Genomic DNA, 14,480 nt, shown 5'->3' with positions numbered 1-14,480 from the left:
ACAACATGTTTTAGACCAAGGTCCACCTGAAAGAGCACTGTGATGGGTAGCTGAGGTTGGCTAGAGAGCCCTGGATAGGACCCACCCTGGAAACCCTGTGGTGTAGGAATCATACCCCCAAGGTATTTTCATCACCTGTTCTCAATAGACCTACCAGGAAAATTCAACAGAATAGCTGCTATGAGTTTTACACAAGTCACACTTCAAAAGAATTAGAAGTGTTGGAAAACTCATGTCCTGCCAACAAGCAAGACTGTATTTATTGACAAGCTTATTTTTTGGTTTAGGGTCTATAAGTGTGTTTGAGCCATCATTCCTTTGTTCCTGTATATTTGATGTACTTTTTATTCATATTGTTTTAAAACAATCCATTGCTACTCCTGATTCTTTGGAGAAAATAGATGATACAGTATATGCAGTGGTGGGATTCCAATATGTGAACAAACGGTTCTCTGTGTGTATGCCGCTTCCGGAAGTCCATTCTGGGCCTGGGCAACAAAAAATTAGCTACCGGTTCTGCTGAAGTGGTGTGAACCGGCTGAATCCCACTACTGGATACATGGTTACTTAAATAAATAATTCTGAGTGCTAACAAGAAGAAAAGACAAAAAGAAAATATGATAAAATCTTTCTCCACGACACAGAAAAAACAAACAAATGCAAAATAATTATGATGCAATAAGCCAAACACTGTGTATCTAACTCACATATCTAATTCTAACTAACTCCTATAGCATTACTAAAATCAGAGGCTGTCTATTAAAATAATTTTCCATAGAATTGTTCAAAGGAGAAGTAAAATTGCAGCTCAGAATGTTTCATAAGAATGCTGAAGTCTTGAGCTTGCAAAGTACATACAAATAAGATTGGTACAAATTTTCATGCCTGAGTAGAGAATAAGAAACTGCAGCCAGTTAACATAAATGCTAATATCTCAGAGACTTTAATTCATTTAAAGAATGAGAGGCATTACAATACATCATACAATCTTGACTGAGAGTTATACTCAAACTTCTTGACCTATATTCATTAAATTCCAATGATATCTTGATTTACTTTCAGCTTTTTAGGCCCAGTACTCTTTAACATCTTCATCAATGATTTGGAGGAGGGGATAGATGAGGAACTCATCAAATTTGCAGATGACACCAAGCTGGCAGGAATAGCCAATACTCCAGCAGATAGGTTTAAGAAACAGAAAGATCTTGACAGACTTGAACATTGGATGCTATCTAACAAAATGAAATTTGATGGTGAAAAAAGTAATGCACAGGTACAGTAGGTGGTACTCAATAATAGTAATTGTGAGAGGGATCTTGGAGTCCTAGTGGACAAATATGAGCCAGCAGTGTGCTGCAGCTGCCCAAAAAGCCAGCACAGTGCTAGGCTGCATTAAGAGAGGGATAGACTTAGTGGTGGGATTCAGCCAGTTCGCACCACTTTGGCAGAATTGGTAGCTAATTTTTTTGTTGCCCAGGCCCAGAATGGACTTCCAGAAACATCATTCACACAGAGAACCATTTGTTCACATATTTGAATCCCACCACTTGATAGAATTGAGATCATGTGAAGTGTTAATACCACTTTACAATGCCTTGGTAAGTCCACACTTGGAATATTGCATCCAGTTTTTTTCACCACGTTATAAAAAAGATGTTGAGACTCTAGAACAGGCATGTCAAATTTGCAACATCTGTTGTGATTCAGGGTCAGCCGGTGGGTTCGGCAGTTGGGTCGGACGATTCAGAGGAGGAGGAGGAGGGGGGTGTTGGAGAGGTTGCTGAGGGGGTTGGAGAGCTTGCTGATGAGAGCCCTCAGCCAGGCCCCTCCCACCTTGTCACGACGCAGACCCAGCTGTGTGAGCCTGACAGCGTGGATGAAGATGACCCACAGCTGGCCCTGTTCAAGGATGCCCGACGCAGGAGGCAGTCAATCAGGAGTAAACAGAGGAAGGCAATGGGGCACCTCGGAAGGAGGCAGAGAGAAGCCACGCCCTGAACTGTATAAAAGGGGAATGTGTGGGAGGGCTGGTTTGCTGAAGGCAACCGTTTGAATAGTTCCTGTTTCATGGTTCGTGTTTGCTCTCTTTGCTCTCTTTGCTCTGTTTATGTTTTCATGTTAATAAATTTGGCAGGCTTAGTTCCAGCCTCTTGCCTTCTTGTAAAAGGGGTTGTCCCTGCCTTTTCTGTAGGGCCGGTAGCAGGCTGGTACAGAACAACATCATGTGACATCGTGTGACATATTGGGACTTTTTCCCCATTGCCAGCAATGGGGTGGGCGCGGTTTCAGTGTGACACATCCAGCCACAGGCCAGCAGTTTGACATGCCTGTTCTAGAAAGAGTGCAGAAAAGAGCAACAAAGTTGATCAGGGGACTGGAGGCTAAAACATATTGTAGTGTAACACATATAAAGAACAGTGGCTGGAATTGGGTATGTCTAGTTTAATGAAATGAAGGATTAGGGCTGGCATGATAGCAGTGTTCCAATATCTCAGGGATTGCCACAAAAAAGAGGGAGTCAAGCTATTTTCCAAAGCACCCGAGGGCAGGACAAGAAGCAATGGATGAAAACTAATCAAGGAGAGAAGCCACCTAGAACTGAGAAGGAGTTTCCTGACAGAACAATTAATCAGTGGAACAACCTGCCTCCAGAAGCTGTGAATGCTCCAACACTGGAAGTTTTTAAGAAGAAATTGGACAACCATTTGTCTGAAATGGTATAGGGTTTCCTGCCTAAGCAGGGGGTTGAACTAGAAGACCTCCAAGGTCCCTTCCAACTCTGTTATTCTATTCTATTGTTTTTTTTAGAACTTCCAATGTTATGTTTTGAGATTTAGCAGACATGATAAAGATGAACAATTTTCAACATTTTGTGGCTCTTTCCTCCAAATTCTCTTGTTTTCCTCTCCCAAAACTAGTTTTTTTTTAAACTGCCCACTTTTTCCTGTAGAGTAGGAAGTGGCTGAGATGATTCCATATGATCTAACCTGAGCAAGTTTGGACTTATTTCCTTGCTTCCCTCTAAATTCTTGCAATAGACTGTTTGCTTAAACAAAGATCATAGAAAGATAGAATTGGAAAATATATTGGAAGTCTGCTAATCCCTCATGCCATCTTAGGTAAATGGGTGTCCAACATTTGCTTTAAAATTTCTAGTGATGGAACTTCTTTGAGTCCAGGAGGAAGGTTGTTCCACTAATTCATAGTTCTCAGAGTGAGCTATGAATCCACATTATAAACAAGATATTGAGACTTTGAAAAGAGCAACTAAGTGAAGAAAAGAGCAAATAAGATATTTAAGGGTCTGGAAACTAAACCATATGAAGAACGGCTGCAGTTTGGCTAGTTTAGAAAAAAGAAGGGTGACACGATAACAGTGTTCCAATATTTGAGGTGCTGCTACAAAGAAGAGGGGGAGTCATCTTATTTTCCAAAGCACCAGAATGCAAGACAAGAAACAATGGATGGGAACTAATCAAGGAGTGAAGCAACTTGGAATTAAGGAGAAACTTCATAACAGTGAGAATAATTAAGCAGTGGAATAGCTTGCCTTCAGAATTTGTGGGTGTTTCGTCACTGGAGGCTTTTAAGAAGAGACTGGATAATCACTTGTATGAAATTGTTTAGGGTTTCCTGCAGGGGGAGGGAGGGGATTTGACTAAAAGACCTCCAAGGTCCCTTCCACCTCTGTTCGCTATTGGCCTATTGAGGGAAAATGCTCCTTAGTTCAAGTTTAGATATCTCACTGCAAAGTTTCTGTGTACATTTCTAATTCAACACTGACATCTTGTGGTATTACTAGCAAAGTTAGTGAATGGTCGGAGTAATGCTTGACTTTTCACTAGGAAAATAGTACTATTGTGTATACGTTTCTGGTCCAACGCTGATATCTTGTGGTATTAACTAGCATTTAATGTGTGCCAGTATGCACAGTTATTGAACAAAGTAAGAGTGGGATAAGATGCAAAATATGGGATATGTTAAGGTGGAGGAGATGCCGCATTTACAATCTCTTTACTGATTTTGTCCTTTTTTCTTTGCTCTCTGCCTTTCAAATTCCTACCTTTAATGTCCTGTTTGAAGGGTGGAAGAGAAAATTGGTCAGTAACAGACCAAACAGATTTATACTTTACAAATGGACTTACAAATAAAAAGTGACAAGGAAGATATTAAAAGGAATATCTTAAGGATATAGAAAGTGCAATACAGATAATAAATGAGGACCCAGATTGTTGGGGGCAATTAAGCTGACTTTGTAATAATGCCGCTTGGGGTGTGTGTAAAAGCCCTAATAAGCAGGCATATACATAGAATGAAGGCTACTGCTAAGTTTGTAAGCCGCCCTGAGTCTTCGGAGAAGGGCGGGATATAAATGGAATTAAAATAAATAAATAAATAAATAAAATAAATACAGATAAGTAAGAAGAACACTACTGCTTTTGCATACAACGTTCCCTGTTACACACGTTTGTACTGAATGTAAAATGATCTAAACTATATGTTTTGGTATAAATCTCTCAACATTCATTTAACTTATTGCAACTGTATTCAAAATATGCTCTTCTGCATTCACTTATGGCACTAGATATCTCTATTAGCAAATTTCCCAGGGTTTGAAATTTGGAAACTGAAAATAATGGAGAATAAAGTAAGTTTATTCTGTTGTTCCTCCCCAAGATATTCACTCTTCTTCTAAAAGGGAGGAAATTCTAATTCTTTATACTGCACTTATTTCTTTTTCTTTATTAGTTGCTCCCTGAGATTCAGGTCAGGTCTTAGTAAAATCACATAGCATTTGGGGAAAAAGATACAACTTAGTAAGCCAGTGCTGGAGGCAAAGATAGAGAAGACCTCCACAATTACCATATATTTTCCTTTAGTACTCATGTAGGTTGGAACAAAGGAGAGCCAGACACTGCAGAAGACCAACATGCTAAACGTGATGAACTTGGCTTCGTTGAAACTATCAGGTACGTTTTTCGCTAAAAAGGCCACAAAGAAAGATACAATGGAAAGGAAGCCCGTATATCCTAGAACACAATAGAACATTTTAGTTGAACCTTCATTACATTCCAGCACTATCTCTCCCTCAAATGTGTGCATGTCAACATCAGGGAATGGTGGTGAGGATCCTAGCCAAATGGCCAAAATGCCTGCTTGAACAAGGGAACAGGAAAGAACAATAAAAATTGGCAGTTTTCTCCCCATCCATTTTTTCATCTTGGAATGTGGTTGGATGGCCAAAAAAGCCAGGATCACCAGGATGGTTTTTGCTAATATGCATGAAATTGCCACAGAGAAGATGATGCCAAAGGATGTTTGTCGAAGAAGACAAGTTATTTGAATGGGTCGGTCAAAGAAGAAGAATGCACAAAGGAAGGAGAGAATTAGGGATATAAGAAGACTGTAGCTGAGACTTTGGTTGTTGGCTTTGACGATGGGAGTGTGCTGGTGCTTAATAAAAACTCCCAGCACAAAAGATGCAGTCAATGAAAGGGAGATAGCAAATGAAGCCGAGGTGATCCCCAAAGGTTCTTTAAAGGAGAGAAAATGTATAACTTTAGGAATGCACAGGTTTTCCCCATCTTTTACAAAGTGATCTTCTGGGCAACTGACACAGTCATCCATATCTGAAAAAGAAACAGGTGAAAAATCTTAGTCACGGATCTTTGCAGCCAAGAGCCTTGAGATACTTTGGTAGTTGGTTCTATCAAACACTGGAAAAGAATATGTTTTCTGCCTTAAAGCAAGGGTCAAAAGGTTGTGATGGAAAGAAGGTCACTTCCATCTGTCAATGATCCATGTCAAGTGCTGGGGAAATCAAGAAATCCAGAGAGTTCAAATGAATATAAGGGTTTGTTGCAAGCTTAAGCTCTCTACAAGAATCTGAACTACTAACAGTCAAAGCAACTTGGAGTAGATAAGAGTCACACACACACACACACACACACACACACACACACACACACACACGGCAGCCTTTAAAGACTATTTACTTAATCATATACTGCATTTCTCCAATTTTTTAATTGTTAATTCATCATCATGCTTTTTCTCTTGCTGATTATTCTAAATTGATTAATAAAAATTTGAAAGTGAGTGAGTTTTCTGTTTCTACATGAATGGAATGAAGAAGAGGCAGTCAAGCAATGACTGAAGTAAAACTTCATTAGGTCTCATTTCTGGCACGCTTAAAATGGGGCAGACATACCCATCAGATGGGAAATCTTTCCTTCTTCACATTGAAAACAATCATAGCAGCAGAAGGGCTTGGCTTCCTTCTTGACCTTCTGAAATCCAGGCTGGCAGGGATCATTGCACAGAGAAGTAGGGGGTACCTGTCCAAAAACATTAGGGTGGAGATAAGATCCATTTTGGTTTTCATCTGTCAGCTGCTCAGAATAATGGAACGAAGAGTTTTCACATAAAGTTGGATGCTCTTGGCTATAAGAATTTGCAAGGTTTGTACCCCATGTCTCAGTTCATTATTCATCCGCCTCCCCAAAATTCTTCTTACTAACTAATAATTTACTGTTTAAAATATGCTGGTGGCCACTTGTAATCTGTTTAAAATTTCTCAAATATGAAATCTGCTACCACCCTGTTCAAATTGATAGCAAGATGGGCAGAATATAAATTAAATGAACAAATACAGTAAATAGATGATAGATAGATAGATAGATAGATAGATAGATAGATAGATAGATAGATAGATAGATAGATAGATAGATAGATGATAGATAGATAGATAGATAGATAGATAGATAGATAGATAGATAGATAGATAGATACTGTAGATAGATAGATGAATAAGCAAACAAGCAAGCTGCTAGCTACCAAGCAAGTAAGCAAGCCATTATTTCAGCACAATAATGTTTTTGCTACCTGGGTGAAATCTGCATGCCACTGGATTCTTTCATCAGTCATCACCAATTCTTTCTGTAGAAGTGTTTTAGGATTCAGTCTTCCCACTTTCACCTTGGTGTAAGAGCCATTTGGAAAAGTGATCAAGTTGACAAGATCAAATCCATCCAGGACTTCTCCATGTTCATTCAAGGTCACTTCATCTCCAACACTGTTGTTGAAAGAGATTTTTTGAACAACTGAATGGAGCTTGGGGAAAAAAAGTGTAAACAATTATAAAAGGCCCACAGAAAATATTTCCACAGGTAATAAACCCTGCACTTTGTAGCAGTAAGGTTAGGAAGGAGTTGTTACCTGCCAGGGTTCAATGTCTTGAGAGATTGGTATTGCCTTAGATCTGTGGTTGGATGAATACATCATATCTAAGGCATGTGCCATGACATAAACTGCATTGTAGATGCTGTAACTGTGACCAGTCATGCCCATTTCAAAGAAAGGTGTAGGAAGATTCTGCAACATCTCTTCTCCAGTACATAAATTTGTTGTGGTTGAGTTGGAAATGAAACAACTGAAAGCATTTTCCCAAAAATTGTTGATGAAACTCTTTTCATTTGCCAAAGAAGGCTTTACTTTCTGAAGAAATTCTTCAAAGGCTAAAACTTTCTTTGAGTGAATTGAAAAGGAAAGGGTACCATGGAAGATCTGTATATCAAAATGTTTTTGAAAGTTGTTGAATACAAAATCAATTTGGCCTGTTGCAATCCACACTTTTCCTGAAGAATGTTTGGACGTCTGTTGTGGAGTTAGCATGTCATTCCACCATAAAAGATTTGCCAGCCAGAACAAGGTTACACTTTCTCCATATACAATGACTGCATTGGCTCTGCTGTTTTGGAAAGCTGAGATGTGATTAGGAATTTTTTCAAGAATTTCTTCTATACTGCACATTGGATGAGTTTTTGGAATTCTTTTTATGAAGGCAGAACATATTCCCTGCTGAGAAAGTTTGGGTTGCAAAACCTCCAAGAAATGTTCTCCACTTTGGTCATCAATACTGACAAGGCCAACCCATTTCCACCTGAAATGCAGAAGTAACTGTACTATTCCCCAAAGTTGAAGGGCTTCATTTGGAACCATGCGATAAAAGGAAGAGAAGTCAGAATCATAAATTACTGTTGGTTGAAATGAACCATAAGAAAGCTAGAGAAAAAAGACATATGTTTCAAAGAGGAATGAAATAGAAAGATGACAAAACCCTGCATAGCAACCATCCATCTGTCTATCTATCTATCTATCTATCTATCTATCTATCTATCTATCTATCTATCTATCTATCTATCTATCTATCTATCTATCTATCCATCTATCCATCCATCCATCCATCCATCCATCCATCCATCCATCTATCCATCCAATATCTATCATCTATCTATCCATCCATCCATCCATTATCTATCTATCTATCTATCTATCTATCTATCTATCTATCTATCTATCTATCTATCTATCTATCTATCTATCTATCTAACATCTACTGTATCTATCTTTCCATTTATCAAGTATCCATCTATCTCATTTCAGTGGAATATTGAATGTTGATGAGTTATTTGATGTAAAAATCTCTTTGTTATGGTCTGATGTTTTGTGTCTCACCCTCATAAAGAGCCATGGTGGCATAGTGGTTAGAATGCAGTACTGCAGGCTAACTCACCACTCACTCCAGGAGTTCAATTCTGAGTGGCTCAAGGTTGACTCAGACCTCCATCCTTCTAAGGTCAGTAAAATGAGGATCTAGATTGTTGGGGGCGATATGCTAACTCTGTGAACTGCTTAGAGAGGGCTCTAAAGCATTGTGAAGCAATATAAGTCTAAGTGCTATTGCTATTCTAAAGCTATTATTTTTCTTATTGTTCTTCATCATTACTCTCTTTCCACTGTTGCTGGATTAGGAGCAATAGCAAAGAGAACAATTTGATCACCAACTTGTACTCCATTTGGAGAATTGGAATGTAATCCTTAACATATAGTAATGGCATAGAATTTCAAGAAGTATGAGTACTTAATTTCCCCCCCCCCAATATTTGTGAGTTTGTATGTGTCTGTGTTTGTGTGTATGCATGCACATATACATGCACACACACATTAGCTGGAGTAGTCTGCTGTGTCCATATCATACAGTTTTTATGATAATACATTTTTTCATATAATAATGTTTTTCCTATCACTTAAAGAAATTGATGATAGCAATATTTTTGAACTCATCAAGTAGCTGTAGTGTAATTTATAAAATGTTATTCTGTACTATTATTTTTTCAGGCTTAAATGTACTACAAAGCTTATATATAATTTTTACTAAAGAAAATATAAATTAACATAAAATAAGAGAAAGATTAGAAAAAAATCAAAGAGAAAGCTAAAAATAGCATAAAATTGAAAACAAAAAAGATGCAAAGAAGTAATTTCACATTTTGTTTTCAGCAATTATATGTAAAATCTAGCTCTTATTCTAACTCTCCTCTTTATATAATCAATTGTGTCTAATCACCCAAACCATAAATCATAAGTTCATTTTCTGTTTCATAGAAAACATTTATAAGTGGTTTCCAGTCAGCAATATATGTACAGTAGATACTGTTTTTGATCAAACAAGTCAATTTGGCCATCCATTACGGCTAAAATCTATCATCTTCATGAACTATTCCTCCATTGTAGATAATGCCAAATCTTTCCGACTTTGTGCACACAGTAATCTTGCTACAGTTATCACGCACAAAAACAAAGCTCAATGACTTTTTCCCCAAGTGTTGGTCCATCAAACCCAAAAGACAAACTTCTGATCTCAATTGTATATTAATCTTTAAAATCCTCTGAATCAATTTGCTTATTTGAATCTGGAATTTTCTAGCTTTTTTTTACATCTCCACCAAATATGAGAAAAGGTCCCTTCTTGTTCACATTTCAACATAATTGTACAATTTACATACAAGGTAATTTCTCTGGTGACATATACCAATGGTACATCATTTTATATAAAAAAATCTCTGTCTCAACTGGTTGTAATTAAGGGAGAATTTCTCAATTAATAAGTGTTTTTACAAAACACACAAAAAGACACATATTCGGGGGTCACGATGCATTTATTTATGTCTTCATATACTAAATCCTTTTTCTTGAATCATGCAACCTTATTTTTTGATGGTCAACTCACTTACCAGGAGGCAATGAGAAGAAGGGATTAAGTATCAGATTATCACAAATGTCCTGGTGCCCATCCATAGTTCTTACCTGGGGAACCTTGTAAAGGCCCAAGACATCTTCTATACACAAGGAAGTATCAGCACTTAGTCCACCAATGACACCTATTAATTTTTGACTGCTTCCACACTTGTAGTTGGGAAGAAACTGATGTGAGTTGGAGAGCAGGTCCAAAGTGGCACGGAAGGTTGTCCTTGAATCAGTGTAGCTGTCATGGATGTGGAACCCAAGAGTTACATTGCGTAAGAGCTCAGGATTCCCATTGATCTCATCAATGGCGAAGACCAAGGCTAGGATATGTTGAATGAACTTTGTGATCAATCTGCAAAGAAAGAGATTGGATGCTTGTAGGCAGAAATTAAAATTAACTAATTTTAATTATTTATTGTTTCCCTTTAGAAACAATAAAATAGGCCATAGTTACCACCCAAGTGATTACATCCATGAACTATGCTTATTAAATAAAAAAGTGCTAGTCAGCAGCCAGATCAGATCTATATCCTCATCACTGAGCTATAGCAATTGAGGATTTCAATGGCAATTATGCTGACTTAACTTCATCAAATAATACGCTCTTTGTATGGAATTGCATTCAATGCAAGAACAACCTAAACAATAGATTTTATTCATTTCTTATCCCCGTGAATTGAATTCAGGCTTAATTATCCTCAAAAAATTAAATGGAATTGAAATTATTCTGGCCATAATTACAGTGGGTCCAGTCCAAGCATAAATAAATCTGGATCCAGATGTATGACTTTAGCATTTCCGATTAAACTTTTACTGATCCTAATTCTGAAGTTAGTTAACAGAACGTAAGTATTCCTTAATGGAACTGGAACAACTGGATCTGTGACTTTCATTCATTTACTAATTTCTGTTCACCCCTCAAATGTAATGCAATTTTCTCTTGGCTACTGTTTTAATTTCATTCCTTTTTCTTGTTTTCTATGAATGTGGTCTTTTGAGAAATGTATTTTTATGGTACAGACTTATCAAAGAACTATGCCAGATATATAATCATCTATTCTCAGTTCTGTTCATGGTTTCTTCAAAATTGTATTAATGTACTAGACAGCTGATAGAAGGGACATAAGAATCTCTCCCCAAGGCAGTTCTGATTCAGCCCTGGATTTGAATGTTCTTCAGCACACCAACTAGAAAGAAATTAGGGTGACAGAATATCTGCCTCAGTAGATTTGGGGTACTGGATAATTCCAGTAATGATACCATTAGTTTGATTGTTCTATTGGTATGTCTTGCATATGTATGTACTGTATGTCTTGGATAGGATTAAAAATGAATTTTTTTAAATACATTTCCCTACTAGTTGCTCTGGAGGATCCTCAATGGTCTTGAATCCATTGCTGCCCTACTAAAATACAGCTGGAATGTTAAAGTAATCTTTTTATCCAGGAATTTAAATTGTTGCCTTCTTCTGACTATAACTCAGCATGTATAATAATGTATAACATGTATAATTTGTCTAACAAATTCTAGCAATGAAGATCTGAAATTGAGAGAGGGGTTAAATTGAAACATGTTTAAATGAAAGTGAGCTGTTATATAATGAAAAAGTAGAAGAGACATGAAAATATCTCTCCAAGACACTTCTGAGTCAACCTTGGGTTTGAAAGTTCTCCAAGAAACCAACTAGAAAGAAATTAGGATGATAGAACTTCTGTCTCAGTAGAGATTAGACACTGGACAAATCCAGATGTTGCTGTGTTACCATTATTTTGGGTGCACCTTTCTACTCTTTTCCAGCTTTATAGCATTCATTTAAGACCAGAAATCATCTAAAAGAGAATGCAGTTTTCCAGATGAGCTTTCAATAGAGCATTTCTGCAAAAGCATTGTATAGTATTATTTCAGATGCCTGGTACAGAAACAATAATAATATCTTTTTCATAGATTCTACACAATAATATATTTCAACTGATGTTATCCAAAACTGATTCCCCAACAGCATGTCCATTTCAATATTTTAGGACTGAATGTCCTTAGAAGCTATTTTGATTTCTGAAACATCTTTTGGACCAATGGAAATATTAGGAGGGATGTTTGCTATTAGAGGAGAAAAAAAATGAAATACATGTCCCCCCCAAAAAAAGAAATTAATGTTTAGCGGGATTGTTGATTTCCCATTTCATTTTTTTTAAACCCACTATGTTGCTGCAGGAGAACTACCCTTTCTGGAATCTTTCAGGAAACAAGAAGTGATAGAGTTAAATCTGGATGATTAGGAATGAATAGGCATACCAGAACTATGGTGGATGAATCTAGATGTCTACTATTTTTATTTATTTTTATTTTAATTCCATTTATATCCCGCCCTTCTCCGAAGACTCAGGGCGGCTTACAAGCTTAGCAGTAGCCTTCATTCTATGTAAATGACTGCTTGTTAGGGCTTTCACACACACCCCAAGCGGCATTATTACAAAATCAGCTTAATTGCCCCCAACAATCTGGGTCCTCATTTTTACCCACCTCGGAAGGATGGAAGGCTGAGTCAACCTTGAGCCTGGTGGGATGCGAACCTGCACTAATTGCAGGCAGCTGGTGTTACTTAAGGAGGCATTAGCCCACTGCTCCACCAAGGCTCTTACTATATGGTTCTAAATACATAAATCTCTTCTTGCCATGTGGTGATCCACGAGAAAGAAGAGGGAACAGAGAAAAAGTCAGAATATAGGTGGCCTCTGGCATATATTATTTTAGTTAATTTATTTTACGAATGTCTGGCAATAGCAAGTAATTTTCTCTTATACTTTGGGATGTCACTACAACGCCATCCTAAGAAATTTGTATGCCACCAATAATAAACAAAACAAAGGGGAGAGCCTCTAGTCATCGCTGAAAGCTTTGTGAGGAAGGGAGAAAATGGTTTTCTTACATTGGAACGTATATCCAGTCTTGAGAAGGAAGTTTTGTAAATGTTATCTCAGAAAAAATAGGAATGATGTGAGAGGTAACCCCACCGATGAAGATGTCACCTGGTTTATGCCACTCAAGCAAGATACGCTGAGGTTCACTTTGCATGCATTTAACAGAATTTGCTTTGCCCACTGTGTTAGGAAGCAGCAGCAGCAGGATTGCCAATACTACAAACCTCCTCATTTCTAATGCTAAACCTTCACCTAAGATGCAGTTTTTCCCATATCTGTTTACTGTGTCAGCCCAGTTTATGAAACAAGCTCCCCTGCTCTGCTAAGAGATGTATTACAGTGGGAAAGAGAGATTAGGAAAGCATGCACTGAAAGGTATTCAAGAGAGAGCTATCTTAAGCATAACTATAATATCATCAGGACAAGCTGACATGAGTTTATGGCAGATTCCTGCTACACCAAGTCCCTAATTTCATGGTCCTGTTTTGTTTATATTGACATTTCTGCTTTTTCTCTTCAAATCCTTTAAACTTCCACAAGGCCACCAGAACTCTGGCTAGACAAGTTGATAACACCAGTGATTTCCATAATTATAATAATTATTTTAGGAAAGTGGAAAAACATTGAAGCAAACAAGTTGACCTTAACTCAACTATGCACCAGTTGTTACATTGAATGAATCTCCTGAAACCTAGTGACTGAATCATAAAGTACATCTCAAAGTACTTTATTTCCCTTTGGAACTGAATGCCACCTGCTTCTTTTTTTCTGAAGATACACATAGGGTCACTTTTACCCTTGCTATGGTTACTGGAACTCAGTTCTAATCACTTTCATAAAGCTATTATTTGTACATTTCTAGCATCACCCACACTCTTCTCCACATTGTATTGCCCCTCTAAGAAAGAATTAACAGGAAGAGAACTGTTGTGATTCAGGGTCAGCCTGTGGGTTCGGCAGTTGGGTCGGACGATTCAGAGGAGGAGGAGGGGGGTGTTGGAGAGCCTCCAGAGGATAGCCCTGAGGCTCCGCAGAGCCCTCAGCCAGGCCCCTCCCATCTGGTTATGAAGCAGACCCAGCTGTGTGAGCCTGACAGCGTGGATGAAGATGACCCACAGCTGGCCCTGTTCAAGGACGCCCAACGCAGGAGGCAGTCAATCAGGAGTAAACAGAGGAAGGCAACGGGGCACCTCGGAAGGAGGCAGAGAGAAGCCACACCTTGAACTTTTTAAAAGGGGAATGTGTGGGAGGGCTGGTTTGCTGAAGGCAACCGTTTGAATAGCTCCTGTTTCATGGTTCATGTTTCTGTTTGCTCTGTTTTATGTTAATAAATTTGGCAGGCTTAGTTCCAGCCTCTTGCTGTTTTGTAAAGGGGTTGTCCCTGCCTTTTCTGCAGGGCCAGTAGTAGGCTGGTACAGAACAAGAACTTGGATCAATTGGGAGTAAAATCAAGGATAGGAGAATCCAATTTCC

At 38.1% G+C, this 14,480-nt stretch overlaps 1 protein-coding gene across 1 annotated transcript; it reads right to left on the bottom strand.

The window, feature by feature from the left end:
* Window positions 1–4,728: 4,728 nt before the first annotated feature.
* LOC308677783 (vomeronasal type-2 receptor 26-like) lies at window positions 4,729–13,239 on the bottom strand (the record flags this gene model as incomplete). The annotated part of the gene is made up of 6 exons (XM_081344479.1): window positions 4,729–5,630; window positions 6,212–6,338; window positions 6,886–7,113; window positions 7,219–8,064; window positions 10,150–10,441; window positions 13,016–13,239. 6 exons carry the CDS (start codon window positions 13,237–13,239, stop codon window positions 4,729–4,731), a joined length of 2,619 nt encoding a protein of 872 aa, XP_081200605.1.
* Between the last annotated feature and the right edge of the window lie 1,241 nt (window positions 13,240–14,480).

Source organism: Vipera berus (genome assembly GCF_964194415.1).
Source record: "Vipera berus genome assembly, chromosome: Z".
Taxonomy (NCBI): Eukaryota; Metazoa; Chordata; class Lepidosauria; order Squamata; family Viperidae; genus Vipera; species Vipera berus.
Note: the sequence above shows the minus strand (reverse complement) of the source record. Positions and strands in the feature narration are given on the sequence as shown.